The sequence below is a fragment of the Arvicola amphibius genome, chromosome 2 (genome assembly GCF_903992535.2).
Source record: "Arvicola amphibius chromosome 2, mArvAmp1.2, whole genome shotgun sequence".
Taxonomy (NCBI): domain Eukaryota; kingdom Metazoa; phylum Chordata; class Mammalia; order Rodentia; family Cricetidae; genus Arvicola; species Arvicola amphibius.
In genome coordinates, this window is record NC_052048.2 from 187,889,438 (window position 1) to 187,914,530 (window position 25,093).

The window sequence follows — 25,093 nt, forward strand, 5'->3', positions numbered from 1 at the left end:
AAAAGTAGGGCATAAGGCTAGACTACAAATGACATTTATACTTAGTTAACATAAAAGGTTCAGATCTGAAAGACCTTTGTCCTGAGGATGAAGTTGCTTTCCCTCAGGTTGCCACCATCACAGATATCCGTCTGGTGCTGGGAGAAGCATATACAGTGGAGTGGGACTTCATGGAGGACCAGGAGAAGATAGACTGCTATCCAGATGAGCAGGGTGCTTCTGAGGCCAACTGCATTGCCCGTGGCTGCGTCTGGGAGGTGAGTGTGCTGAGGATGTTTGTGGAAACGGGAAACTCTTGGAATGCAACCTACAATGTCTTTAGCCCAGACCGGTATACCCATATTTATTAAAATCCATAGAAAAAAAAGCTCTAGGTGAGGCTGATTTAGATTGAGGAGGGAAGAAGTTAAGAGGGGGTGTTTACTGTGTTGTTTGTATTTGAGGAATTTAGAGTCATGCTTAAGTTAATTGTTATAGGCATGAGTGAATGAAGTGATGGCTTCCTCCATATAAACTGACTTTTCTCATCTATTTGGTAACTCCATATCCCTGCTGACTTAGGATATTGACTTTCTTTTCAGGAATCCAGCTCTTCTGGGGTCCCTTATTGCTACTTTACCAATGAGCTGTACTCAGTCAGCAATGTTCAGTATGGCTCAAATGAGGCCACAGCCAACATCTCCCTGAAGGCTTCTCCGTTTACCAACGCCTTTCCCTCTACCCCTGTGAATTCACTAAAATTGCAAGTGATCTACCACAAGAATGACATGCTGCAGTTTAAGGTAAGTGCAGTGTGTGCAGTTAGGTGTGGGCGGGGCCTTTCGAGGTCCCTTTGCAATCCTGTGTTACAAAATTCCAAACAAACAAAACAAGTTTTATTTTTTTAGTAAAATTCTCTAGAACAGCATTGTCATGAAGAGAACAATGAAATGACAGGTAGAGTAGCAAAACACCTAATTTGGAACTCGAGAGGATCCATGTGTCTAAAAGAATGTTTGGGAGAACAAAACATGGAGAGGGAGCAGAGGCTGTTAGGAAGGTTGGGCAGCTGTGGATGAGTTTGCTCCAGGAATAATAAGGGAGGCTGGGAATAGCAGATGCTTTTGAGACCTTGAGACCATCTTGGTCATTCATATCAGCTACAAGAAAAAGATGCCTGAGGAATGACCATCGTGTTCCTAGGTTTTTTGTGTGTATGGATGGTAGTGGTAATAGGTTTGTGATTGACAATAGATGAGTAGGAATATAATTTAAAAAGTAAAAGTGATTTCTTTTCCTTCCTTGGTTTAATTAAGCAAAGGGACTAGGGGTGAGCTAGCTATCCTCTTTGCTGTTTCCTGATTAAACTGGGAGCTGCCCTGAAACAAGGGTTTGTCCTCCACCCTGGTGGTACTGGGATCCCATAGAGAGGCTGCTCTCCAGTGAGCACTCCTGCTGCTGGAGGAGCACAAGGCAGTGATCAGGGCAGACTGGCTTTGCCTAGACCACTCTTAGAGTCTGAGCTCAGTCTGGACTTGAGTTCTCAGGCTTCTGCTGTGATGTTGTTTTCTGTGTCCTCACCAAAGTACAGTTGGTTGGGTGTGCAGCCTCAGCTCACACGCACTAACCATGAAGCTGTACGCTGGTTCTCTCCCCCACACACGACATTCGGGGCCACTTTACCCCCTGGGTGTTCGTCTGTGTTGATTCTTTACCAGAATCACTTGCTCTATGTTTGTGCTGTTTTTTTTTTTTTTTTTTTTTTGCTGCTTAACTTTTAAGATTCAGCCTGTATTTCTTCTATGAAACCATCTCGCTGTTCCTTCCCTGCAATGGCAAAGCCCTCCTGCAGAGTTCATGTCAGCTCGCATCCCTCTGGAGTGCTGGATTCTTCTTTCCTAGTTCCCATGAATTCCTGAGCTTTCGTGACCTTCACCTTGGATTTCTCAGTTCCTGGCCCTACTCTTTACTGTTGTGTCAGCTACACTGTGGATAACTGTTTTTTCTATTTCCGAGTCTTATATCTCCCTGCATTCATAAGTCCACACACAAAACAATATGTCACATGTTTAAAAATAGCGTAACATTTTCAGAATGAATTTTTCATGTTAATACCAGGTTTGAAATGGATGAACGAATGTTCTACAGCCTATAATACTGGGATATGTCCCAGATTACGCTATTTAATAGAACCTTGTTTTCTGCTGTGTTGGTTAAGTCTTGTATTGCGAGGTAAAAGGAGACCAAGCAAATAGGCTCTAGGCTCTGTGAGCCATGCTAAAAGTATGCTGAGGCATTTATAACTAGAGAACAATTCTTGGCTACAGTGTTCTTTTGAAATGACCGCTAACTGAATATTTAAACTATTGATGTTTTAACATATTTACCTATGATGGATTGATCAATTCAGTACTGTTAAAATATCTAAAGTTTCAAGCCTCTCTTATTTTGTGAGGTGAGAATTAAAAATCTTTATGAGTTATTTTGAATTGTATTGTTAATACTGCAATTATATTGTTAATTGTGCAATGTTGTTAATTATGATCACTGTCAGTATGCTAGGAAAGAATCATGGTGTAAATGCCACATTTTGTCTTTTCATAAAATGATTTCCTCTGGCCTAGATCTTTGATCCCAACAACAAACGATATGAAGTTCCAGTGCCTCTGAACATCCCTGCTGTTCCAGAAAGCACCGACGAAGGCCGTCTCTATGATGTCTCCATCAAGGAGAACCCATTTGGGATTATAATTAGCAGGACGAGTACAGGCACTGTAATGTGAGTGGATCCTGGTCTGACTCAGGGTTCTTACTTTCCTAAACATTCCTCCCTAGTCTCATTGTCCTTAAAGACACGCTGGCTCAAAGCATCAGCCTGCCCACATTCACACCCATGATGTAGTGGTTCCCTCCTATGGCTGTGAGAAAAAGCCATGGCCAAGGCAACTTATTGAATTTTTGTTTAACTTTATGGCATCAGAGAGTTCAAGTCCATGATGGTGAAGGATACAGGCAGCTGGCAGGGCAGCAGGAACAGGTGGAAGATCACATGTTGAACTGCAAACAGGAACAGAAAGAAAACTGGGAATTGTGTGAGCTGTGAACTCCGAAGCCTGTCCCCAGTGACATACTTCCTGTATCAAAGCCACAGCTCCCAATAGTCCCCAAATAGTGCCCAAATGAGGACCAAGTAGTGAAATACCTGCGACTATGGGGGATAGCTCCTCTAACCACCACATGAGGAAGTGCTTTCTGTCCACAGAGGAAACATTTAATACTCTGAGAGTGATAGCAAGGCAGTTGCAGGTTCATAGGAATTATTGAGCAAGTACTTATTTAATTCTTGTTTTGAATTAGGTTCCCATATGGTGCTGTGGTCATAGACAGAGGTGCTGTCTCTTCCATTAAACAAAGTTAAATTATACTACGAAAAGAAACTTGATATAGTAACAAGTGCTATGCTCAAAAAAGAGGGAAATCAGATTATTTGCAAAATAGATACCATAATCTGAGTTTGTGTCTCTGAGAAAGAGGTGATGTTGGAAATGGAACCAATATTAGGAGAGGTCCTGCAGGAAGTTCTGGGAAAAGGAACATCTGTGATAGAATGAAATAAGTCATGAACTGGAGGGAATTCATCATTTACAATAGAGATTCCCCTGATGTGTAGACAAAGCAGGCGTGGGAGATGGGATTTAGAACAGGAAGAGCCCTGCAGGGTCCTCAGATGCTCTCAGGACAGATGAGTGTACATGTGGGCAGGGGTGTGAGCTGGTGTGAGGTGCTCATATCACAGCCCTGGATACGTGGAGGAAGTGGGCATCAGGGGTCAGGAGCAGAAGGCACAGTGAGTTTGGAATGGTAAGGAGAAAAAAGTCGCTGGATCTGTGGCTGTGGACAGCAGGAAAGGGAAGCAAAGATACAGAACAGGGGAACTGATGGTGACCTGGGCCTTAGCCATGGTGACTGTTTATTTAGCACTAACTTACTTGTTTTGTTTGAGAGAGACTCTAGTTGGGATGGTTTGTGCAATGGAGGGCCCTGTTGTCCTCACAAAGGCAGCTGCTGTAAACCACTAGAAGCTGATTTTCTTTTGCAAATGTTTTTCTCCTTCTGCAGCTGGGACTCTGGGCTCCTTGGCTTCACCTTCAATGACATGTTCATCCGCATCTCCACCCGCCTGCCCTCCACATACATCTATGGCTTTGGGGAAACTGAGCACCCAACTTTCAAGATAGACTTGAACTGGCACACGTGGGGCATGTTTTCCAGGGATCAGCCCCCAGGGGTAAGGACAGGGTGTTGGGTCTGGGTTCTGTCCTTTCTGCCCAGGCCATAGGTCTTGTGCTTCTCTTTTATAGACTCCATGTGATTGCTACCTTCTACTGCTAGGCAGATGGGCACATTTTTAAATGCCACTTTCTACTTCTGTTCTTAACAGAGGAAGCTTGACTCAATTTAGCAATAAAGTTTCTGTTGAGTTTATTTTTCATAAACACAGTCTCCTAATCTCTTTTTCCTGTATCTCTCAGTACAAGATGAATTCCTATGGTGTCCACCCTTACTACATGGGGCTAGAGGAAGAAGGCAATGCCTATGGAGTTCTCTTGCTGAACAGCAATGCCATGGGTAAGATGAAACTTTTCCCCTTATTGTATGCCAACTATTCTTCAATTGCTTTAGAATGTACTTAGTGAAAAAAATCATCTTTGTGGATTGGTTTTCCCTTTCATTGACTCTTTGTATATATTTTAATTATATATAATTTACCCAAATTTATTTGTAATGCAGCTAATGAGAGCTTTCATTTAACTTCTTCAATTCTTTCTGCACCTACTTCAGAATATCTGCTTTCAGTGTGTTACAGATGAAGAGAGAGAAGGGCAGGATTCCAGGGTTAGTATTCTCAATATGAAGGATTTCAGCATGATGACATTTCTTTGTGTTTTCAGATGTGACATTCCAGCCCCTGCCTGCCCTAACATACAGAACCACAGGGGGCATTCTGGACTTCTTTGTGTTCTTGGGCCCAACTCCAGAGCTTGTCACTCAGCAATACACAGAGGTAGGATAGAATTCATTTATGAAGTATGTGTGTTTGTATGTATGTTGTATTTACACTCACAATATGTTTCAACCCTGCAATATAGGATTGCCATATTATTTAACTGTCATTTGGTTCCTGAATTTGATGGTCTTTTAAAGGAGAAGCTATAATATGAAATATTGGAGAATGGATATATTCCTATATCTATTAAAATTATGTTTTCTCCACTTGTGGCAATATAGCATAGGGTTTTCGGGGTCTAATCATGGGGCTAATGTGATGGGGAGCTACGCTGGTAGTGATCTTGATGGTGTGGTGGGGGGTGGTGGTATCGAATGCAGTGGTGGTAATGTTGGTAAAACTGATTGTCAGTATGGTGACCATAATGATGATAATGGTAGAGAGGAAGGATAGGACAAGACGTGATCCCGTAAGTGATTATAGTGGAGTTGAATGAGTGGGATTCACGACAGTGTTGGTGGTGGTTGATATGATGATGTTATTCTAGTCGTTCTATTGGTAATGGTGCTTATGATTATGATAGCAGTGGGGGTTATCATGATGACAGATATTACATCATGACATTGTCACATGGTTACAGTGTGGTGATAGAGACAGTATCTGTACCTATGAACCTGGTGGTGGGAATCATGGTCACAGGGAATGATAACGTTGGTGACAATATCAACAAACATGTATGAAATGTCTACTGCATCTATTACTTAATTAATACATGTGAGAGGGCATCACACAGACTAAGTTACTCAGTCAAATCCACATGAGATAGCTCCCACTACTAGCTCTGATTTGCAGGTATAAAACAAGCACAGAAATGTTATGTAACTGCCCACATTCACAATCAGCAAGAGCTAGAAACTGTATCCCACATTAACTATTTCCCTCTTCCTTGTGTGTGTTTAGATTCTAAATTATGTGTCTAGGAATCTGAATAAAATGAGGTTTCCAGAATTCCTGAAAAGTGTGCTCTGGAAAGCTGTAGGCTTTTTGTAATGTGTCCCCAGAGCTCCACACACCTAAACACTTACTGTCTGGGTTTGAATTTGGTGTCTAATTTGGTTAAAATATTCTGACTTCATATCCAGCTTCCATCCAGCTTCTCCTCTAACAGTCCGATACTCTCTGTCTGTTTTATAGTTGATCGGTCGGCCTGTGATGGTACCTTACTGGTCCCTGGGATTCCAGCTGTGTCGCTATGGATACGAGAATGATACTGAGATCGCCAATCTCTATGAGGAGATGGTGGCCAAGCAGATCCCCTATGTATGTACATCTGCTGAGGATTTGTTTGTCTGATTTAAGTATGACATAGCGTCTATCTCGTGTCATGGCCATACTGCGCTTATGCCTCCCATAGTGATGCAGGGGAGACCACTGCCCGCATCACAGCGGTGACTCAGACTAACAAGGAGCAGCTAAGACTGGTTCATGCATGCTGTCTCCTGTCCCAGGCTTTCCTCTGCTTCTTGACTGACTTCAAGATATTTAACTATACTGCCCTTACTGACATGATAATAAATCACCATTCCAATACTGGTTTCTCTCAATTAAGGAAACTTCACCCAAACTCAGTGAAGTAATCCCGTATGAGGATTGCTTTCTTGGACCTGGCACAGCACAATTCTCTGAGCCCTAAACTCTTACTGGCTCCATGCTAAAATCGTGTATTGAGTTTGTAGTGGAAATCACATTCAGAATCAGACACATTTACCTCAAATCAGAGGTCCATTAACCGGAAATAATTTTATAACCCTTTGTGGTTTTCTTGTATGTATTATTCTGTGTTGCCTTAGTGCAAATCACTTCCTGTAACACAGAGGTACCCAACTTGTGGGTTGAGAATTTTGGTTGGAGTCAAAGGACCATTTTATAGGGTTCTTCTAAGACCATTGAAAAACACAGATATTTACATATAATCCTTAAGAGTAGCAAAAGTAGAGTTAACAAGTAGCAATGAAAATAATTTTATGATTGTGGCTCGCACATCATGAGGAACTGAATTAAAGGATGACATTAGGAAGGGAAGAAGCACAGCTGTAATGGAGAGTCTCAATGAGAACACTGCTTTTCATAACCCCCAACACTGGGTCCTCTACAGTGAGGGCTGATTTTTTTTTGTTGTTGTTTTTGTTTTTTTTGGGTTTTTTTTTTGAATCTTTTATAGTAGACCTATGATCTGTGTCTATTAGGACTGAATGTTTAACATTGTTTTCTATGTAAAATCATCACTGATTTGAGGACACATTCATAGAGAAAGTCAAAGCACATTTTCCTATAGTGTTTTTATTTATTTATTTTTTACAGCAGCCTTTACACACAGGCATTGGTACTCATCTTACTCTTTTTGTTGATGCTGAAATGAATTATTTTTCTGTGTCTGAGGAAAATTTAAAAATATCCACAAATTTTCCCATGTCCAAAGCTTTAATGTGGCATACATAGGGGTGGAATAGCTGGGCACAAGCTGCAGGAACTGCTGGAGCCTGAGCTCTCCAGCCAGCAGCCACTCTTTCCTGTGTCCTCCCAGGACGTGCAGTACTCAGACATCGACTACATGGAGAGGCAGCTGGACTTCACCCTCAGCCCCAAGTTCTCTGGGCTTCCAGACCTGATCAATCGCATGAAGAAAGCTGGGATGCGGGTCATCCTCATTCTGGTTAGTTCTTTGTTGAATGTGTACCCTGTGCTTGGGACAATGGATGGAACTGTGTGGGGATTGCTTATGTCTGTCTTTTCCAGTTCTTGGTGAGAAATAGAAGTCAGTTTCTACAAGTGTATTTCATGGCAGTCACAGAAACTCTGCAGTGAAATTCCAACTGGAGACTTCCCTTTGTCTACCCTTTTTTTTTTGGCATCTTCTGTCTTAATTTTCCACCTGCCTTGTGCTCTGATTTCAGGACCCAGCCATTTCTGGCAATGAGACACAGGAATATCCTGCTTTCACACGGGGTATGGAGAATGACGTCTTCATCAGATATCCCAATAATGGAGACATTGTCTGGGGAAAGGTATGAGCTCTGTGTTGATTTGGTCACACTCGCATTGGGCCAGAGCCACTGTTAGTGCTCTTTGGACATGTTGATTTTTGGGCCTATTATGTGTGGTCTCTAAAGTTATGGTTTTCTTTCTTTCTTTTTTTATTTTTACTTTTTTGTTTTCAGTTAATATCTGCTGATCTGCTCAAGTGCTTTGTGGAATCTATTTTTCTTTAGGCAAATCCTCTCTGGCAACCATTAGTCCTAGATCCTTGACTTATAGTTTCCTAAGAAATTAATTGTATAAACATTTGTTCAGGACATGTCTGTTAAACCTTTTCTCTTCATAGGTCTGGCCTGATTACCCTGGTGTTGAAGTGAACTCCTCTCTAGACTGGGACTCTCAACTGGAGGTAAAAGGCTCTTTGTGGATGCTGGATGTGGTCAGGGATTCCAGGAAGAGGCAGTCTAGGACATTAGATGTGTCTACACAGAGGACAGAGACATGTGAGAAAGAACCACATAGGAGCCATGCTCCTCCTGTCAGTCTGAGATAAATTATTTTATGGTTAGCTATGTTTTACTTCAAGTTGTGATGTTGCTATTGTTGACCAATGGGTTTAAGATACAATGTGCTCTAGTTTCCTGACCATAGTTTTCTATGTCACAATGGCAATTTCAAATGCAAATCTGTCAGTTGCTAAGGGCTGTGAACTCAGAACTGGATGCTAGCCCTGACAGTTTCCAGCCTTTGTCCTCAGTTATGGGATCCTTTCCAGCATGTATGTTTGTGTTCACACACAGGCTGCTCCATGTCCACATGTTGCTCCGGCACCACCCTTCCCTCCTGCACTGGGCCTCTCGACTTTCCTTTTCCTTTCAGTTCTCTTGTTATTACTTTGCTTTCTTCTGTGAACAGGCTTTTCCATCTAATGGGACCAAGTAGCCTAGGTTTCTGCCCTATTTTCTTCTCATCTTCATTTGCTTTTGTGTCTTGTATGAATAAATGCTTAGGCACAATTGGCAGAAGAAGCATCAGACACTCCTCTTCCTAAGATGTTTATGCAAAGCACTGAGTCAGCCTGTTTATTTCTCTATGAGTTTCCTGATACACCTGTGAGCGAGCAGTGTGTACAGTGTTGGGAGGTAGCTGCTCTTGGTCTTCAGTGTTTGCTGGACCTTTAACTCTTCCTTAACAATGGTCATAATTGAGGGACTGGAATTGTATCAGTGTGTGCTGTCGGGAAGTGTAAGATAGTCATAGTGTACCAGAAATGTGGGATGGGTGAAGTGATGATGAAGCTGGCCTATATATGGTTTGTAAGATACAGCTGAAATCTAGAAACCCTGTTAGATTCAAGAATATATCATCATTCTGGACACAAGCACAGAGTTTTCAATTTAAGTTTTAACCATACAAATCCCATGATCCACCAGAGCTGTCCATTCCGTACAATGTAGCTGGTTTCCAAATTCTGGGAAGGTGTATTATTTACGTTTTTTTGATCTTTGCTCTTAAATCTTTTTCTACAAAGTTAAGTATGTTTTATTACGTAGGTGTAGAAGGGAGCGGCGGGGCTGCGTCCTGCCACCCGGCCGCCGGCTAGCTTTACACCCGAAATAATTACACGGAAACTATGTTCTTTTAAACACTGCCTGGCCCATTAGATTCAGCCTCTTATTGGCTAATTCTCACATCTTTCTTTAACCCATATTTAGTAATCTGTGTAGCACCACGAGGTGTGGCTTACCAGGAGAGATCTTAACCTGCGTCCATCTCGGAGAGGAGAAGCATGGAGACTCACTATGGCGACTGCCTGAAGTGTCTGCCCGACTCGGCTTTCTTTGTCCCACAATTCTGTTCTGTCTACTCCGCCTACCTAATTTTCTGTTCTCTTAAAGGGCCAAGGCAGTTTTCTTTATTAATTAACCAATGAAAGTAACATAGACAGATAACTCTCCTCCATTACGTAGGATCTGTTCAAACCATCACTCCACAACTGTGGAGATATAAGAATTCATACATTTCTTAGTACATGCCTGCTTCCTGTATGATATATTCATTTATAATACATTGATTACATTTTAATTTGACAGTTATACCGAGCGTATGCGGCCTTCCCAGACTTTTTCCGTAATTCAACTGCTGAGTGGTGGAAGAAAGAGATTCAAGAACTCTACTCCAACCCAAGGGATTCAGCAAAGAGCTTGAAGTTTGATGGCCTGTGGATTGTAAGTGTGTATAGATTTGTCTGTGTATGCCTGAGTATGGGAGTGTTTGTGGATATATGTGCTGCTTTTAGCATGTGGATCCATAACATTGGGCAAGGTGATAATCATTTTCAGAAAAAGATTTCAGACCTAGCAAAGTGCCGATCATCCAATCAAACTTAGAATTGTCCTCAGCATAGTGCGTGGGAACCTGTCTGAAGTTCCTGCTGTAAAACCTCCACCAATTACTGGGAGTTCCTTAAAGCATTGCTTGTCTTAATGGAAAAAATGAAATAATATGGCCAGTCATGTTCCAGTTATTTGTTATTTCTAGCTTATGCTTTCTCAGTGTTCGTTGATTCCCCTCTGTGCAGCATCGATAGAGATGCTAGATATTGATTGTTGACCACTTCCTTGTTCCTAATTGATGGAACTTACGTGTCTTTAAAAACAATCCATATTCTCGCTATTTGTAGGATATGAATGAACCTTCCAGCTTTGTGAATGGGGCAGTTCCTTCTGGCTGCAGCAATGCTACTCTGAACCATCCTCCCTACATGCCACGTAAGGACCGTGGGATCTCCACACTTGATGTGCAGTGGATGGAAGAAAGATGAGCTCAGCATCCTGTAGTTACCCTGACCATCAAAGACACATCCTCATAATTATTTTGGTTAAATAGGGTCTAAGTCAAAGGCACATCATATTATCCAACTGGGAACATTTCTTGAATTTTTCCAGAAATCACTCAACCATGATAATGTTTCTGTGGTGTGATAACTTACAGAATTTCTTTTTCCACCAACATGTACTGTGAAGTGGATTCCCCTTTTCATGGAGCAGGTGGACTTTAGAATCATGAAAGTTTATAGCTTAGTTCCATTTACTATGCCCTTTCCGAGATGTGTGACCTTCCAGAGATGTTATAAAATGTATGTGTCCTAAAGTATAACAGGCATGCAACACTATCCGTTCACAGGAATATGAGAAGGATGTGAAATAACTTCTGAATTAAATGCTTATGGGACTGGAGGGGCGGATCAGCAGTTAAGAATGATTACTATCCCAACAGAGAACTGAAGACAGGAAGCTCAAAATCACTGGGAACTCCAACTCGAGAGTATTGGATGCCTTCTTCTCTTATTGTGGTTGCTGCAGACATCCCTTCTTTCTTACACACACACACACACACACACACACACACACACACACTCACTCACTCACACACACACTAATAAATAAATAAATAAAAGTAAAGCTTATATTAAAACCTGCCCTAGAGTGACCACTTGACAACCTGTATTTTTCCCCGACCTCCATTTTCTTTAGTGAATTTGTTACTGAAAATGCCTTCATCATGTTGCTACTGAGAGAGTGAGAGAGTCTCTTGTTCTTAAATGCTCAAGGGAAGGAGAGTAGAACCCAGGCAGAGGTCTTTAGTCTTAGTGTCTTCTAAGGAAAAATCAGGAATTAAAAATCAAGACTAATCTTCACTGATATTTCATTATTTCCCCCCAGATTTGGAAGCCAGGGACAGGGGCCTGAGCAGCAAGACCCTGTGCATGGAGAGCGAGCAGATCCTTCCAGATGGCTCCCGGGTGCGGCACTATGATGTGCACAGCTTGTACGGGTGGTCCCAGACCAGGCCCACCTACGAGTGAGTGATCCTCTGCATTCTCCAGTTGATGGCACTGTAGGGACAGTCAGTGATGGTTTGTCTTCCATTTTCTGTACTAAGGGCTGAAAAGTAATCTATAACTATAACTTTGTAGAGATTTGTATTTATTAAGCAAACATTCTATGAGCATGTGTCCACACACTGTGATTATATGGAAGCAAGATCTAAACAAGGTACCTTCACATCAGTGGGAAATAGCGCCCGTGAGGCCCACTCATCTGGGGAGAGCAAGTGCCAGAATTAGTTAGAAGAGATAGATAGAAAGTGGAGGACTGAAACTCCCTCCGTTATTTCAGAATTGGATAATCATTTAGATGTCTGCATTCTATTGTTGTTTGTTTCTTAATTATCGCTGTCACTTTCGTCAGATAGTCAACGTTTCTTGTCTTGAATGAAACCATATCCGGTGCCCATTGTATAATAGTAATTATCTCCTAGGAAACTTTAGAAAGGGATTTCTATTTTTCCTTCTCAAATACAGAAAACCAAGTATTGAGTAAACCTTTATTGCAGGTTCCCCTTTTGGTGACCACCTGTGGGTTCATCACGTGATGATTTTGTTAATGCTGAAAAGTCATGGAAATGGTGATACCCATCAGCAGAATCCTAACAAATCAGACTTCCAGATTCTCTCCAATAATGTGGCACACATTTGCCACCACAAAAGGGTGTGAAAAAGAAGCTCCGTTTCCTTCCTTTCCCTGCCCTTCTTTACTATACATTCTTGTTTCCCCAACCAGAGCTGTGCAGGAGGTGACAGGACAGAGAGGGATCGTCATCACCCGCTCCACATTCCCCACTTCTGGACGATGGGCAGGACACTGGCTGGGAGACAACACAGCTGCCTGGGACCAGCTGAAGAAATCCATCATTGGTGTGTGGGTTGTGCCCAGGGCCCTCTGCTGGCTGTGGGTGGACTCGGGAGTGAGTAGGATCCTTGGTGAAGGGGGAAGAGGAGGCAGAGAATGATACCTGTCCTGACCCTGCTGCATCTCTCCTTGCAGGCATGATGGAGTTCAGTCTCTTTGGAATCTCCTATGTAAGTGCTCTTGCATGCTCCTCCTCCCTAGGAAGGTGGCAGCATCCCTCAGAAAGCACCAAGAGCTGACTTTGCTCCTTGTTGTTTCAGACCGGAGCAGACATCTGTGGGTTCTTTCAAGATGCTGAGTATGAGATGTGCATTCGCTGGATGCAGCTGGGAGCCTTTTACCCCTTCTCCAGGAACCATAACACCATTGATACCAAGGTGGGATGTCAGCTTCCCCGCCTCTATTACGTCACTGGAAATGCTCCCTTAGTTGCTGAGAGCAATGCTGCTGCCTGTGTTCCCTGGAGAATACTGCGAGACTATCAGTCCACTTCCCATATACCATAGTTTTAATATTCTTTTCAAGACTTTTTCCTTAGAGAGTATTTTTTATTATATCTGATGAAGAATGCCTTATGATTTTTTTCCTGTAGAATTTTGTTGATATTATTTTATTGTTGATTAAGAATATTATAGGAGTCTTAGTCATGCTATTCATTTTCTAGTGTTTATGGTATATTCAATATGTATATGCCGTTCAAATAGGCCTTTAATGACCTTCTTCTTTTTCTTATTGTCTCTGGTGGACTTTGAACACTTTTCTTCTGCTGCTTTAGAGACAAGACCCTGTTGCCTGGAATTCAACCTTTGAGGATATTTCCAGAAGTGTGCTAGAGACCAGATACACCCTGTTGCCATATCTCTACACCTTGATGTACAAGGCCCACATGGAGGGTAGCACAGTTGTTCGGCCTCTTCTCCACGAGTGAGTATTGAGGTGGAATCCTGTTGAATAATAAACAAGTTATTCATCATGTAGGGTAAAAACGGTTCCAAGCAACTTTTGAACATTGAAGTGACAGGTCCCTTTTGCATGAGCTCTCCAGAGAGAGTATCTTTATTTCTCCTTTTAGTGCAGTGTTATATACAACACTTACGTTGTGTATAAGGTATCTAGTGAACTTGCAAATTGAAAGCTCCTATCATACCACAGTTTCTTCCTATTTTTCCCTACGAAGACTTCCCAACTCGGTGTGGGGATTTTATTATTTGGACTCTGACCAGCACCTCTTCATGTAACTTTAGAGGACAATCCAAGGAATGATTGTAAGGACTAGTGTATTATTTCAGTACACTGGACACGGTGAAGAAATAGAAGATGCTTTGTGTGTCAGATAATGTATTTCTGAAGTTTTTAGAATACAGCATGAAGGAAATGGTGTCTATGTGATCCTTATCATCATAGAAATATAAGGAAGGTATGGGGTATAGCTGGATTTCTGACATGGAACCAAACTTGAGGACTTCCTTGAGGCCTTGTCCGAGGCCCCGTTGGGGTCAGATTGGCACCTTCATTTCCTTTTCCAGGTTTCTGGCAGACCAGGAGACGTGGACTATAGACAGACAGTTCCTGCTGGGTCCAGCCTTCCTGGTCAGCCCTGTGCTGGAGGCTGTGAGTATGGGGACAGGAGGGAGTAAGGATTCCATGTAGGGCTGCGTGCCTGGGGTCATGCAGAGTCTGGTGTGAAGGGAGCGTGAGACACTGTTTCCTGCTCTACGCTTGTGTCCTCTGGTCCTTCTGAGCCAACGTTTCATGCCTTAGGCGTTCTGCGTTTACACCTTTAATGTCAGCCTCATGTTTCAAGCAATAAGCTTGTCATGTGTTTAAGGATGTAATTATTTCTCCAAGTAAGGTATGTAGGGTCAAATGCAGGAAGTGTAAAGATTTTATTTTTCTTTGATTCTTAGCTACAAACTGGAGAACTGTGTGTAGCAATCTATGTCATCCTTTTAAAATCTCTTTCATCCTTTAACTTTTCCTTATATTTTTGAGGCTATCGTGTAATTTCACAGTCCCCCCTCCCTTTGTGTCATCTTTTGAAATGAACTAGTTTCCCCTTCCTTTTCTACACGGTCTTGAAACTAGAAAAAAAAATGATTAATTTATTTGGTCTGTGTATACTATGCCTTTTGATAAAAATGAAGAGATAATTAACACTCCTTGCATCTTTTTGAGGCTGCACAATTGTCTTCTGCTCTGTAGTCACCATTGCCTGTTCATTTCTTTAGGGAGGGGATGAACACTTCTATAAGAGAATGGTGTTTGTTTTTCCCGAGTCTAGTAGCCTGAGGGGCTTTGTGAAAGCACTTAGTTCTGGTAGGCTCATTTCTGTGGCTGGAAAGGGAGGATCTTCATCACTGATGACATAGGAGAGAAGAAGTAATTTTGTCAGTTCTCTGAGCTTATTATTATTTTAACTCCTCACCAGTGTATACTGGTCACTGTGTCCTAGATAGTGTGTCTACGCTCACACTTCCTCTGTATCTTATTTCAGAATGCCAGAGATGTCACTGCATATTTCCCCAAAGCCCACTGGTATGACTATCCCACGGTGAGTTTTCCTTCATATTCGTACAATCAGAAAGTGGTAGCATACAGAGTGTCTGGAGATGATAGATATTGAACTCATTTCTCTTCAGGAAAACATCTTTCATGTTTGAATGGTTGTTTCACACTTTGTGCCCTCATTTCTTAACTTTAGACCTACCCTTCAGGACAGCGCTCTACAGTGGCACATAAAATATCTCACTGGTGCCAGGCTTGCTGGGTGTCTTTGTTAGTGAGTCTAGAGCTTTGCCTTAATATCATTACAGTGGGGTAGACACCAGTGAACTCTGGAAATCATGCTGTTGACTTCATTTTTCTTTGTTTAAGTTCTTAATCATGGAGGTCGTTTCTCTCTCCATTTTATTAAGCTCCCTCTCTGGGGCTGGAGAAATGGCCCCAAATATGGATGGCTAGAACATAAGTCTGGTGTCTGGAGGTAGATTTCAAGATCCCATGTGGTGGAGGAGGGAAGAAACGAGTGGCACTCTGATCTACACACACACACACACACACACACACACAACCACACACACAACCACACACACATGCACACACACACATACACACACACACACACATACAACCACTCACTAACACGTGCGTGCATGAACACACCCCGCTCTCTAAATAAATAGGCCGGCAGACAGACAGAGCGATAGAAAGAAAGATAGATAAAATGTAATAGTCAGCCTCTGTATTTTGTAAACTTAAGGGGAATTCCTCTATATCAACACCCAAGATTAACAGTTATGCGACTTATATAAACATATAAAACACACAGAGACATACGGTGCATCCCTTGGAAGCCCGAGGTGTTCACATGCATTTACTGAAGAGAGAAGTCAACAAGAAACTTTTTGTGGTATATTTCTGGACTAGTGCAAGCTAAGAGTCCAGCTGAAAGGACAGGGTTTTAGAGGTGTGCTGCCCTCTAACAAAAGGAGAAGGAAGTGGCAGACAAAAGTCAGAGCATGTGTCAGTCCCTTGGGTGACAACCCCAGGGGATTGGAGTAAGACTGGGTGACAGCTGTGTGAAGAAGAGCGAGTGGATTTCCTCCTCTTCATCTTGGGGGCATCTGGACCCTCCTCCACATGCTTTGTTATTGGCTCATGCTGCCTTTAGGGTGGATGCTCTACTGCCTTCTTAGTAGACCACAGTCAGCAGAAGTGGTCCTCGTGTTGCCTGAATTTCATGCTGACTGCCTTATCCCTTCCCTTCTGGGTGTGTCGGGGGTTTCTGATATAGGGCCAGGACTAGGGTTATGTAGGGAGAAGCACAGGACACACAATTTAAAAATGTCCTGTGTTGTAATGCTGGCCCTGGCTTTACATGGTCTTGAGAGCATAGACCATCTTAAAATTTGCACCGTAGGTATCTGTCTAGCCTGTTCTAGTGCTGATCTTACCACGTAAAATGCCTTTTTGTTGAGCACTAGGTGTAGGAACACTAAACACACTGAGGTGAACAGGTGATCAGTACCAGGGTCTGTTCATCTTAAACACTGGCACAGAAGTAAATGACTATGTGTGTCACATTTTAAAAGCAAAATATGAAAGCTAACAAGAATTTCCTGGACCAGCTACTTTACATATGGCTTTGAAATAGAAGGTAGTTTTAAATTAATGTCAAATTAAAGCAACTTTAAATGGTTGAAATTTCTGAGAAAATTCTGCCTTAGTATTATTCACAATCTAAAGTGTTTTTTCTTTTCTTTGCTTTCTTTTTTTGGGTGGAGGTCAGGGATAGCTAAACACTTGTGCCACCTATTTAAACTTCCTACTTCATGTTTTATTGGATGGCAGCCAGACATACACAGCCCACATGAATACTCCTTACCCCTTAAAGCAACAGCATTCAAATAGCTGCCAGAGGACAACTGCAATGTCTCATGGTCATCGTGGGATGAGTAACGGAGCTGCTAGTAGCTTGTAGCCAACAGTCATCAACACTGCTACTTTATATCGAAAGGCATAGGGCAGCCTCATCACTAGAAGGAATTACCTGTCACAAAATATCAATGGAGCAAAGTCAAGGAGATAGAAGCCCTGCTGAGGTTGAGGCAGTATAGGAAGGTTTGTGGCTGTGCAGCAGGTTAGACTGCACCTTACACAAAAGAGACTTGGCAATAGTGTCGAAATATATAGTTGGCTATATTCTGATAAGAATATGAAAACAGTACTATTTAATTGGACAAACGTTTTCTAGGAAACAGCAGTCCAAAGACTTAGTTACCTAGTAGGTCTATGAGTGCGCTTGTGAAGAAATGAGAACCTGTGGTTTCTTGGGGGAAAGGGAGGTCTAATATTGCCCTTGGCAGAAATGTTTCAGGAGATAAGAAACAGTCACAACATTGCTCAATGTCACCCCACGTCTCAAGTTAGAAACAGCGTGTACAGTGAGGATGGTTGGAATCCCCAGGAAGACCTCATTTAGTATGTGCGGTAACTCTCCTCCATATTTCTACTCCCCATAATGTCGGGGATTCTAATAAGCTCTTAAAGCTTTAAATCCATCAAACCTTAACAGAGCAGAGGGGACCAAAGAGTGATAATGACCTAGGTTGAATGATGGTGACCGAGCAGATTGTTCAGGAGCTGCTGGGTGTTCAGGCAGGTGTGTGTTCCTTCTCTCACCATCTCTTCTCCTGCCACAGGGCGCAGATATTAATTCAACAGGAGAGTGGAAGACCTTGCCTGCCCCTCTTGAGCACATCAATCTTCACATCCGTGGAGGTTACATCTTGCCATGGCAACAACATGCCCAGAACACACAGTTAAGGTGAGTGATGGGTCTTGGGCTCTGCTTTGCATACTGTGATCTCATCCTTTTGTGAAGAAAGCCATTTTACCTCAAGCGTGACTCTCAAGGTCAAATGCAGTTTCCCAAGCATCTATTGTTCTGCTCTATGTGAATGTGCTTTGCTCCTTTTCACAACAGGACATTTTATTCATATCTGTGACCAGAGTGTGCCAAAGCAGCAGTGGGATGCAGGGAGGAAGGATGCTGGCTTCTTTTGGCTTTGTGTGTTAGTGTGCATGCATGCATGTGTGATCACAGTCTGCCTTTTGATTTTCCTTGTACTTTCCTTGTGAAGCTGTAGACAAGACCAACACCCTGATGGACATGGAGAAATCTTCTTCCCTGCTCTTCTGTAAACCCTTCCAGTTTCAGTATGCCTCCTGCTGTGCAGTCAGCCTTCTGCTGTGCACTCACTCTCCTGCTTTTCCCAGGGCTGTTGCAATTTTAGTTCTGAAAGTCTCATGTCTTGAGAAAGATCCAGGCCAGTCCATTTGTTCCTCTCTTGTCCAGGTCTGACTGTCTATCCCATGTTTGCTGCTCTTACCCCACTTGTTCCCATCTCTAGATTAGCATCCCTGATAGGTCCTTCTAATATCCTAGTTTACCAGTTTTACCCCCACCCTACTGAGGCAATTCTTTGTAGTGATTCAAAATGGGATTCAAGAGCATAAACTCATGTTTCCAGAGCACTAGTTTCTCTTTGTTACCTTTCATTCCAAAATGGTACTTCTACTAAAGAGTTCCACATTGGTGCCAATGTTTTCCTGAAATTATTAGCATATTTATTTACCACAGACAGGTTTATTAGAAGAGTGGACACCTATCTTTTTCTTTGAACATCCCTTACTGCTTTAATTATTCCAATTGCCGACTTTAAAGAAAGGTGTGTAGTTCAATGCCAGTTTGCTTTCTTCATTCCCTTTCTAGTGCCATTCTCTTTTCTGTACACCCATATCAATTGCTTTTGCAAAAATGAAAATTTTATTTTTCCGTGTTCTTGAAGTCCAAAAATCCTTCAAAGTCCTTGTACTTTCCCAGTGTGTTTTCAAGTTGAGTACCTGTACTTTATGCAGGCTTTTTGTTTTTTTAACTTTCCTTTTATTTATTCTTTCTGTCTCTCACCTTACGCCTCCAATCCTACCCATCTCCCTCCCCACCAAAGAATAAAACAAAATAAAATTTAATAGATACAAGGAAAAAAGTAAGAAAATGAAAAATGACAAAAAAGGGGGAGGAGGGTAACATTCATCATGGTGGCTGCAGTGTGACACACTCATGCAGCAAACCCCTCTATCCATACATTTTTACATTATGCAGTGTCTTGATAGCCATACAGATCAGTTATGTCCCAGACATGACAGTCTGCAAATATAACCAACTCAGCAACTGCATTCAGGCATCTTCTCCCACTGCTCTTCATGCTGGGTCAGTCTGTGAGGCAAACTATCAAGTATTTACTGCCCCATCCCATAGTTCATTTCACCCTCAATTTCCTACTAAATTATTATTACATATTATTGGTAGTCTACATTAATTGTACAAATTAATCAGTGACGCACTTCTTTCCATCCATATGTAATGCATTGATCATGTTCATCAACTGGTTGTCCCCCGCCCCCTTTTTTTGCCACCCTTCAGTATTTCTACGTTAGTACCCATCTCAGGCTCTCATCATGCCTCTTCAATCCGTCAAACTTTTTGCTTGTTTATTTGTGGTTTTTATTGATAATAGGAAATATGAAATGAAAACATGACATTACATGTCCAGCTTATAATGCTTAACATGGTGTCTCTCATGTCTGACTTTCTGGGCATCTTTGTGATTTAGCTCACTGTGTGTATTCCTGTGTTGTTTCTGTCTATTGTGAGTATTGATTTCTCCCTTGCAAGCCTACCAATCTTTTACAGAGTAGTATAAATTCCATACTTTAGTGTGCACGTCCTCTGAATTGTTATCACACTTGTGCTAGTGTCTCTCTGCACTCTCTTTAGTGTGCCCGTCCTCTGAATTGTTATCACACTTGTGCTAGTGTCTCTGCACTCTCTTTAGTGTGCACACCCTCTGAATTGTTATCACACTTGTGTTAGTGTCTCTGCACTCTCTTTAGTGTGCACGTCCTCTGAATTGTTATCACACTTGTGTTAGTGTCTCTCTGCACTCTCTTTAGTGTGCACGTCCTCTGAATTGTCATCACACTTGTGTTAGTGTCTCTGCACTCTCTTTAGTGTGCATGTCCTCTGAATTGTTATCACACTTGTGTTAGTGTCTCTCTGCACTCTCTTTAGTGTGCACGCCCTCTGAATTGTCATCACACTTGTGTTAGTGTCTCTGCACTCTCTTTAGTGTGCACGTCCTCTGAATTGTCATCACACTTGTGTTAGTGTCTCTCTGCACTCTCTTTAGTGTGCACGTCCTCTGAATTGTCATCACACTTGTGTTAGTGTCTCTCTGCACTCTCTTTAGTGTGCACGCCCTCTGAATTGTTATCACACTTGTGCTAGTGTCTCTGCACTCTCTTTAGTGTGCACGCCCTCTGAATTGTCATCACACTTGTGTTAGTGTCTCTGCACTCTCTTTAGTGTGCACGTCCTCTGAATTGTCATCACACTTGTGCTAGTGTCTCTCTGCACTCTCTTTAGTGTGCACGTCCTCTGAATTGTTATCACACTTGTGCTAGTGTCTCTGCACTCTCTTTAGTGTGCACGCCCTCTGAATTGTCATCACACTTGTGCTAGTGTCTCTGCACTCTCTTTAGTGTGCACGCCCTCTGAATTGTCATCACACTTGTGTTAGTGTCTCTGCACTCTCTTTAGTGTGCACGCCCTCTGAATTGTCATCACACTTGTGTTAGTGTCTCTGCACTCTCTTTAGTGTGCACGCCCTCTGAATTGTCATCACACTTGTGTTAGTGTCTCTCTGCACTCTCTTTAGTGTGCACGTCCTCTGAATTGTTATCACACTTGTGCTAGTGTCTCTGCACTCTCTTTAGTGTGCACGCCCTCTGAATTGTCATCACACTTGTGTTAGTGTCTCTGCACTCTCTTTAGTGTGCACGCCCTCTGAATTGTCATCACACTTGTGTTAGTGTCTCTCTGCACTCTCTTTAGTGTGCACGTCCTCTGAATTGTTATCACACTTGTGCTAGTGTCTCTGCACTCTCTTTAGTGTGCATGCCCTCTGAATTGTTATCACACTTGTGCTAGTGTCTCTGCACTCTCTTTAGTGTGCACGCCCTCTGAATTGTTATCACACTTGTGCTAGTGTCTCTGCACTCTCTTTAGTGTGCATGTCCTCTGAATTGTCATCACACTTGTGTTAGTGTCTCTCTGCACTCTCTTTAGTGTGCACGTCCTCTGAATTGTCATCACACTTGTGTTAGTGTCTCTCTGCACTCTCTTTAGTGTGCACGTCCTCTGAATTGTTATCACACTTGTGTTAGTGTCTCTCTGCACTCTCTTTAGTGTGCACGTCCTCTGAATTGTTATCACACTTGTGCTAGTGTCTCTGCACTCTCTTTAGTGTGCACGTCCTCTGAATTGTCATCACACTTGTGCTAGTGTCTCTGCACTCTCTTTAGTGTTCATGTCCTCTGAATTGTCACCACACTTGTGTTAGTGTCTCTGCACTCTCTTTAGTGTGCACGTCCTCTGAATTGTTATCACACTTGTGTTAGTGTCTCTGCACTCTCTTTAGTGTGCACGTCCTCTGAATTGTCATCACACTTGTGTTAGTGTCTCTCTGCACTCTCTGATCTCTTATTTGTGTAACTTTTCACTCCCTACATTGGTGCCTGTGAAATGTGTTGAATGTGTCTCACATTACTGAGATTTAGGATTGTGTGGATTTATATTTATACTTATTGGCATTTTAGCAATGATAGCTCAGTCTCTGAACTATAAAGGAAATCAGCTGATTTTGTTGATAGTGGAGTTTGATCAAGTAGTAGAAGTTTGACCTGGAACAAATACAATAGGAAACCTGAGGTCAGTGAGGGGTACATGAGAAACAAGCATGAAGCTTCTGTCAGATGTTTTGTTTGGTTTTGTTATTCCAAAAGAAAATAATAGACATTAAATTGAGTAAAATTAATCAGCAGGCATAATGGAATATAATAGAATTAGCACTTGAGTGGCAGAAGCAGGAGGGATCATGAGTTAGTAACCAGCCTGGACCAGGGTGCCAGTTAAGCTAGTCTGAGCTGCTTATCTCAAAAACAAACAAACCAATGACCCCAAACAAAGCCACCCAATATAGAGTTACCATTCTATAGATAACCCTTATTTTATGTGTTTCCTAGTAAAAATTTCCTTGGCAGAGAAAACATTTTATTCTTAAAAATGCCCGCGGCGGGAAATGCTGGCGAGTCCCGAGCAGCTGTAGGTAGGCAACGAGCTCTGGGAACAGCCAGTCCCAAGGCAGAGACTTGCAGTTTCCCAGGAGAGCCACCCAAGTGGGCAGCCAGCTCACAGTGGGTGCCTGGCGGGTCCAAAACAGCTAGCAGCGGGAAGTGCTAGCCAGCAGGGGCAGAGGGACAGGAGTCAGAGACATGGACAGACAGAATATGTTTATGTTCAATATTTATTTAGGGGTATTATGGAGGGGAAAGGGAGAAAGAGGGCAGAGAGAGAGAGGGAGGGGGAGAGAGAGAACAGAGACAGAGACAGAGAGAGACAGAGAGAGACACGTGTGCACACGCCAGAGGGGACAGTGAGAAGAGAAGGAACCAAGATGGCTATGAGAAGTCAGAGGTAGTGGGAGTGGGCATGGAAAGGGGTGGGGACCAAAAGAATAACAAAACATATCTACTGGCAGCAGCTGATATAGTCCTTATTGTGTGGTCTCTGTAGTGACCTTGGCCACAGCACCAAGGCTCCACCCTATATCGTAGTCTACATTCTGTGTATCAGCACAGCCCCAGCATCCACTGCCACTGATGTTTAAACCCTGCCTTCCTGCTTGGACATATGCAGCTGAGGTTTGGGATATTTCTTCCGTGTGACAGTGATACCCGCCAAAGTGTCTTTTAGCATTCTTGCCCCTGTCTCTGAAGGGAAAAAGTCACCCATGACTAGTCCTTTACCCATCTTCCCTTTGCCCATGGGAAAATTGATGGCAATATCTTCTAAAATCCTCTGAGTTCTAAGGCTTTGTGCCTTGTGTAAATCTTGTCCCCCACAGCCGGAAGAACCCTCTTGGCCTTCTCATTGCCCTGGATGAAAACAAAGAAGCAAGAGGAGAGCTGTTCTGGGATGATGGGCAGTCCAAGGGTGAGTGCTGTGAGAGGGCGTGGCCATGGCAGGACAGAGTGTCTGACTCTGTCCCTTCGCCCCTGCTGGCCATTCAGCTGTGAGTGCAATATCACCAGGCATCCTAGAGCATCCTCCCAGAGAAAACATGGACTTCTGGTTGTACTTGTCAGAGACCATGCTAGATGGACCAAAGAATGAGGAGGAGAGCGTCTCTCTCTTTTTCTCTGTCTGTCTCTCTTTCTGAATATTCTCCTTTGTTAGTCATGTCGAACAGTCTCTAACTTCATTGTTAAAGGACACCTGAATGACACATTTTGAAGACTGTTTCTGTGATTCATTTTCATTGTAAATATCTTCCTCATGAGTCCTTGTGGGATTCTGGCAGATGTGATGAGATCCAGCCTTTCTGTAAGATTTGTATTCAATTCCTCTTCATCTGCACTGTGAGGGACTGTTGATAATGTGGGAGTCATAGCCATGGCCGGGAGGCAGTGAGCACACACAGTCCTGATCATGTACATTATGTGCTTTAGGAAATCTCTTCTTCATTTCTCTCCCTTCTCTCCCTCCCTCCCTCCCTCCCTCCCTCCCTCCCTCCCTCCCTCCCTCCCTCCCTCCCTCCCTCCCTCCCTCTCTCCCTGCCTCCCTCCCTGCCTCCCTCCCTCCCCCCCTTCCTCCCACCTTCCGTCTCTACTGCACTAAGAATTCTCATGACTCTAACTGTGGAAATAGATTGCCATGAGATGATTGCCTATGGAGGACTGCAAAGGATGCTTTCATGTTTAGAGCATCAAGGAGAGGACAAGTATGTGGCCATGCAGCCTATGCACACATATAGGCATTGTGAAATGGTTACCATAGCATTAACTGATGTCCATCACCACTAATGGTAGCATTGGCTCTCTAGAACTTGTTCCTATCATGGTCCATAGGACTTGAGCAGATTTTCCGCATTTACCCACCCTCCTGACCATGAATTATCCTGTTTCTTCCTCTGTTTATACGAGTGTAGCTATTTAGCCCCTGTTGATTAAGTGACCCTACGTTGATTTTCTTTTGCTATCCCACAAACTTCTCCTAGTGGAGTATGAGCCAGATTCATCTCTGTTTTCATAACACAGGACTTCCTTCTTTAATACTACAGAAAGCTCCATTGTAAACATGCACTGTAATTCTTTTATTCATTCATCTGCTAATAGATATGCTTGTTGTTTTCCCCATCTTAGCTGTTGTGAAAAATGGACACTAGACTTAAGAGCAACCTCTTAGGAGGAAATATATGGGACAGCTTCTTGGATATTGAACATGGTATTGTAATTTTAAGAATGACACCATCCAAAGGATATGAAAACAGTGTGTCACAGAGATGCTGGGCCTCTTCTATCCATTTTGGCTTTGTCTGTACTAGTGAGCATCTGGAAGCAGCCGAAGTATCTGAAGAAGTGATTGACAGGTCTAGTGCCGTGTTCTTCAGTCATGTGAAGAAAGAGCAGTCAGTTTTTAGGAGAGGAGGTGAAGCTCATCTTCTATGGGCACAGGCCAGGCTGACATCTCTTTCTTCTTTTAGATACTGTGACCACAAACACTTACCTCTTCAGTGAATTTTCTGTCGCCCAAGTGAGTGCATATTTTTATGAACATTGTGTGTGATTTTTGTCTGAAGATGACTGTATATGTTCTACTATGTGTATCTAACTGTATTTATTTAAATATCAGCAT

General features: G+C 42.7%; 1 protein-coding gene across 2 annotated transcripts in view; it reads left to right on the forward strand.

Moving 5' to 3' along the window:
* Nucleotides 1-25,093, forward strand: part of Mgam (maltase-glucoamylase) — a 143,966-nt gene that overhangs the window by 45,238 nt on the left and 73,635 nt on the right. The window contains exons 24-45 of one of the 2 annotated variants that reach the window (XM_038318489.1): nt 108-257; nt 582-782; nt 2,604-2,758; nt 4,099-4,267; nt 4,512-4,608; nt 4,932-5,044; nt 6,182-6,307; nt 7,572-7,700; nt 7,942-8,052; nt 8,370-8,432; nt 10,117-10,251; nt 10,707-10,794; nt 11,749-11,887; nt 12,649-12,782; nt 12,913-12,947; nt 13,038-13,154; nt 13,553-13,701; nt 14,304-14,388; nt 15,272-15,328; nt 17,979-18,103; nt 23,304-23,392; nt 24,942-24,991. In XM_038318489.1, the coding sequence (XP_038174417.1) occupies nt 108-257; nt 582-782; nt 2,604-2,758; nt 4,099-4,267; nt 4,512-4,608; nt 4,932-5,044; nt 6,182-6,307; nt 7,572-7,700; nt 7,942-8,052; nt 8,370-8,432; nt 10,117-10,251; nt 10,707-10,794; nt 11,749-11,887; nt 12,649-12,782; nt 12,913-12,947; nt 13,038-13,154; nt 13,553-13,701; nt 14,304-14,388; nt 15,272-15,328; nt 17,979-18,103; nt 23,304-23,392; nt 24,942-24,991 (2,517 nt within the window). The remainder of the gene's footprint in view (nt 1-107; nt 258-581; nt 783-2,603; nt 2,759-4,098; nt 4,268-4,511; nt 4,609-4,931; nt 5,045-6,181; nt 6,308-7,571; nt 7,701-7,941; nt 8,053-8,369; nt 8,433-10,116; nt 10,252-10,706; nt 10,795-11,748; nt 11,888-12,648; nt 12,783-12,912; nt 12,948-13,037; nt 13,155-13,552; nt 13,702-14,303; nt 14,389-15,271; nt 15,329-17,978; nt 18,104-23,303; nt 23,393-24,941; nt 24,992-25,093) is intronic. The other variant, XM_038318490.1, reaches the window with a different exon arrangement.